Below are 5,097 nucleotides of genomic sequence, written 5' to 3'. Positions count from 1 at the left end.
TTGTATGCGATTAATTGCGATTAATCGTTTGACAACACTATTTATCATAAAAAATGGACAACTAGGGGGAAAACAGTTGAAAAAATACAGTAAAAGTAGATCATGTAAATAAGGCAGCAACAGATATTCAGAGTGATCCTCAACGCTAATGAAAATGCTTTAATAAAATGTATTTTTTAAAATAACCTTAATTTAACTTGTGTTATCACTGTCTTACAGAATATGAAGGATCAGGCACAGATTCCGGCAAGAAAATCACAAAATGCAGCAACTGCAAGTACGGCGCCGAATGCGATGAAGACGCAGAGGATGAGGACTCGTACGTGCTGCGTTCATTCCTTTATGATTTCTGCTTATGTCGTCTGGCCAGATTTACAAGAGTATCCAGGAGTTGTTAATTAATAAGTCTTGTGCTCTTTCATGCCAGCTTTTTAAAGTAATGAATGTATGTAGTTTTATTTATTTTTTTACAACATTGGAAACAACTGCCATTGTGAATAATGCTGGAAAGAATTCAGTTCTATCAAAGCCCAGAAAATAACATTACTCCCATGAGACGGGGAAGCGTAGCAAAACTTTTTTGTATCAAAAGTTTTTCTGCCTGGTTCATGTTACTTTTGCATTGTCTTGCCAAGCGCTAATGAACAGTATGGACTAACTCCAGGAAGCACTGTAGCTTCCAAGGACATGAGATTCAGGAGCCCAGGGAAAAAGAATCCTACGTCAGCTCTCAAACACTCACAGCTAATTAGAGTTACATTACGTCAGCCAGCAGGGGGAGACAATCACACCGGCAGCTCTAACAGGGACCATCCATTGATTTAGTATTGATGCATGGTGGGATTTACAGCTAATCTTATTAGTGACCAAATTTACCAAGCATTAAAACTTATAGTTGCTTTAGTATCATTGATATGCTCTTATCGTGTATCGTTTTTGTTAATATTTTGAGTTCGATTTTATGTTTTCTATTTTCATTTTATTTTTTTAAGTTTTATTTTTTTTAAATTTTTTTTATAAACATCTCTACAGTTTGTGTTAAGTTTTAAGCTTCCAAGGACATGAGATTCAGGAGCCCAGGGAAAAAGAATCCTACGTCAGCTCTCAAACACTCACAGCTAATTAGAGTTACATTACGTCAGCCAGCAGGGGGAGACAATCACACCGGCAGCTCTAACAGGGACCATCCATTGATTTAGTATTGATGCATGGTGGGATTTACAGCTAATCTTATTAGTGACCAAATTTACCAAGCATTAAAACTTATAGTTGCTTTAGTATCATTGATATGCTCTTATCGTGTATCGTTTTTGTTAATATTTTGAGTTCGATTTTATGTTTTCTATTTTCATTTTATTTTTTGAAGTTTTAGTTTTTTTTTTAAATTTTTTATAAACATCTCTACAGTTTGTGTTAAGTTTTAGTTTGTTTATTTTTTGTTATTTTAGTTCTTAATCTAAATGAAAATGTTGCCTTGACCACTACCTAAAATAAAGTTGCTGTTTTTTTTTTATTTTTATTTTTTATTTCAGTTCAGTTTATTTTCAAGTTATAATTTTTTTTTATCGTTTTAGTTTTAGTTAATTATAATAAGGCTGATTTATGGAAGCCCATTTACGCCACTGCATAAGAAAAAAAAAAAGAATTTCAACATTTGATCTCAAAGTTCAGAGATAAAAATGTCAGAGCTGTGTGATATAAACAGAATTTGCAAGACGTAAAGTTGCAGTTCAGAGAAAAATTGTTTAAATTGCAAGATATAAACTCAAAGTTCAGACCAAATTTCTCACAATTAACATCTCGCAATTCTGACTTTTTTTCTCTACATTTTTTGTTTAAATCTCACTATTCCGAAAACTAAAAAAGGCAATTGTGATTTTTGTGACTTTTTTCTCGCAATTGTGAGTTCATATCTCATAATTCAGACTTTTCTTCTCAGAATTGCGAGTTTATATCTAACAATTGTGAGACTTAAACTCGAAAGAACAAAAGCCAGAATTGTGAGATAATTATCTTTTTACATTTTTTTACACTGTGGCTGAAACAAGCTTCCTTTCTGGTATATTCAGGGCTTTATCGAAAACATTTGTTACTGTTAAAGTGCCTGTTGTACCAGCAAAATGTTTGGCCTTTGAATAATTCATAGCACAATTGAGACTCGCAGCATTTAAATTAGTCTGTTCTTCTTTTTTTAATGTTGCAGCTGTTCGTGTAAAATCGACTGCAGTGGGCACAATGAGAATCCAGTGTGCGGCACAGACGGAAACTCCTACCACAACCCCTGCCTGGTGCGAGAGGCATCCTGCATGAAGCAGGAACAGATTGATGTGAAACATTTAGGGAGATGCCCAGGTCAGATCCTGTCACAGTCACAGCACTGCAGATAATGCATCAAGCCAATTTTTTTTTAATGTGAGATTTTGAATGATCGACGTCTACCTAAGCCAATCCGTGTTTTTTTTTTGTTTTTTTTATCATTTAGATAAAGACAAAGCTAAGAAAACTGAAGCTGGACTCCCCCACAAGCCAGAATTGATTGGTGAGTACATTCCTAATCATCTTCATCTTTTAATCACTTCCATAATGTGAAATATTTCAGGGTGAAGAATATCTAATGAGAAAAATCAATGTTTTTAAGTTTTAAAGCAAAGCTATCTAGGAGCTAAATCTGCTACTTTTGAGCAATGGAGTTTAAAATCGATTGTTGTGTTTTCAGACCCAGCAAAAGCCGGTGAAGGAAAAGGATACGGCTGGATGCCCGCTCCCTGCACGGACGACTACGCCAACTTCTGCGTTCATGGCCAGTGTGAATTTAATTACGGCATCGCCTCCTGCCGGTGAGCGTCTGGTATTTGGTTGCACGGATCTGTGTGCATCCTTTCAGGTGTTCATTAAAAAAGGACATTTGTTGGGAAATGAGTTTCAGATGGTTTCTTGTTTTTCCACAGGTGTGACTCAGGTTACACAGGAACACAGTGTGATGAGATCGCTGACTTTAACATCCTGTATGTGGTACCCAGTGGTCAGAAACTTCATTATGTGCTCATAGCTGCTATCATTGGAGCCGTGCAGATCGCCATTATTGTGGCAGTTGTCATGTGTATTACCAGGTAAGAGCTGGAGGAAAAAATTTAATATATTTCACTACAATAACATTCGGTTTATTAAACAAAATTGAAAATTTTAGCATCTTTTGAAAGCATGCATGACAGTAATGCATTTTCTTAACATTGATGAAATTAGAAATTTGAGCTAATTTAAGATTTATATTAACACAAAATGTAACTAATATACAGTGGGTACGGAAAGTATTCAGACCCCCTTAAATTTTTCACTCTTTGTTATATTGCAGCCATTTGCTAAAATCATTTAAGTTAATTTTTTTTCCTCATTAATGTACACACAGCACCCCATATTGACAGAAAAACACAGAATTGTTGACATCTTTGCAGATTTATTAAAAAAGAAAAACTGAAATATAACATGGTCCTAAGTATTCAGACCCTCTGCTCAGTATTTAGTAGAAGCACCCTCTTGATCTAATACAGCCATGAGTCTTTTTGGGAAAAATGCAACAAGTTTTTCACACCTGGAATTGGGGATCCTCTGCCATTCCTCCTTGCAGATCCTCTCCAGTTCTGTCAGGTTGGACGGTAAACGTTGGTGGACAGCCATTTTTAGGTCTCTCCAGAGATGCTCAATTGGGTTTAAGTCAGGGCTCTGGCTGGGCCATTCAAGAACAGTCACAGAGTTGTTGTGAAGCCACTCCTTCGTTATTTTAGCTGTGTGCTTAGGGTCATTGTCTTCTTGGAAGGTAAACCTTCGGCCCAGTCCGAGGTCCTGAGCACTCTGGAGAAGGTTTTAGTCCAGGATATCCCTGTACTTGGCCGCATTCATCTTTCCCTCGATTGCAACCAGTCGTCCTGTCCCTGCAGCTGAAAAACACCCCCACAGCATGATGCTGCCACCACCATGCTTCACTGTTGGGACAGGTGATGAGCAGTGCCTGGTTTTCTCCACACATACCGCTTAGAATTAAGGCCAAAAAGTTCTATCTTGGTCTCATCAGACCAGAGAATCTTATTTCTCACCATCTTGGAGTCCTTCAGGTGTTTTTTTAGCAAACTCCATGCGGGCTTTCATGTGTCTTGAACTGAGGAGAGGCTTCCGTCGGGCCACTCTGCCATAAAGCCCCGACTGGTGGAGGGCTGCAGTGATGGTTGACTTTCTACAACTTTCTCCCATCTCCCGACTGCATCTCTGGAGCTCAGCCACAGTGATCTTTGGGTTCTTCTTTACCTCTCTCACCAAGGCTCTTCTCCCCCGATAGCTCAGTTTGGCCAGACGGCCAGCTCTAGGAAGGGTTCTGGTCATCCCAAACGTCTTCCATTTAAGGATTATGGAGGCCACCGTGCTCTTAGGAACCTTAAGTGCAGCAGAAATTTTTCTGTAACCTTGGCCAGATCTGTGCCTTGCCACAATTCTGTCTCTGAGCTCTTCAGGCAGTTCCTTTGACCTCATGATTCTCATTTGCTCTGACATGCACTGTGAGCTGTAAGGTCTTATATAGACAGGTGTGTGGCTTTCCTAATCAAGTCCAATCAGTATAATCAAACACAGCTGGACTCAAATGAAGGTGTAGAACCATCTCAAGGATGATCAGAAGAAATGGACAGCACCTGAGTTAAATATATGAGAGTCACAGCAAAGGGTCTGAATACTTAAGACCATGTGATATTTCAGTTTTTCTTTTTTAATAAATCTGCAAAAATGTCAACAAATCTGTGTTTTTCTGTCAATATGGGGTGCTATGTGTACATTAATGAGGAAAAAAAATTAACAAATGATTTTAGCAAATGGCTGCAATATAACAAAGAGTGAAAAATTTAAGGGGGTCTGAATACTTTCCGTACCCACTGTAAATAACTTGCCCTAAGGGCAAGTTATTTGTTTTTCAATTTTTTATTTATTATTTATTTATTTTTGCCCTACGGGCAAGTTATTTATTTTTCATTGGCTCAAGTTAAAAAAATATAGATGTGAATCATTACCAAAAAAATTTTTTAATTGGATGAATGAAACATTTTTTTCAGTGTA

At 37.5% G+C, this 5,097-nt stretch overlaps 1 protein-coding gene across 1 annotated transcript in view; it reads left to right on the top strand.

The window, feature by feature from the left end:
• The window catches only part of LOC107732118 (tomoregulin-1-like), a 26,170-nt gene that overhangs the window by 14,524 nt on the left and 6,549 nt on the right, over positions 1-5,097 (top strand). Inside the window, exons 5-9 of the mRNA XM_016543375.1 lie at positions 220-319; positions 2,204-2,352; positions 2,483-2,539; positions 2,717-2,837; positions 2,949-3,110. Of these exons, the coding sequence (XP_016398861.1) occupies positions 220-319; positions 2,204-2,352; positions 2,483-2,539; positions 2,717-2,837; positions 2,949-3,110 (589 nt within the window). The remainder of the gene's footprint in view (positions 1-219; positions 320-2,203; positions 2,353-2,482; positions 2,540-2,716; positions 2,838-2,948; positions 3,111-5,097) is intronic.

The sequence above is a fragment of the Sinocyclocheilus rhinocerous genome, unplaced genomic scaffold (genome assembly GCF_001515625.1).
Source record: "Sinocyclocheilus rhinocerous isolate Xijiao unplaced genomic scaffold, SAMN03320098_v1.1 scaffold97, whole genome shotgun sequence".
NCBI lineage: Eukaryota > Metazoa > Chordata > Actinopteri > Cypriniformes > Cyprinidae > Sinocyclocheilus > Sinocyclocheilus rhinocerous.
Note: the sequence above shows the minus strand (reverse complement) of the source record. Positions and strands in the feature narration are given on the sequence as shown.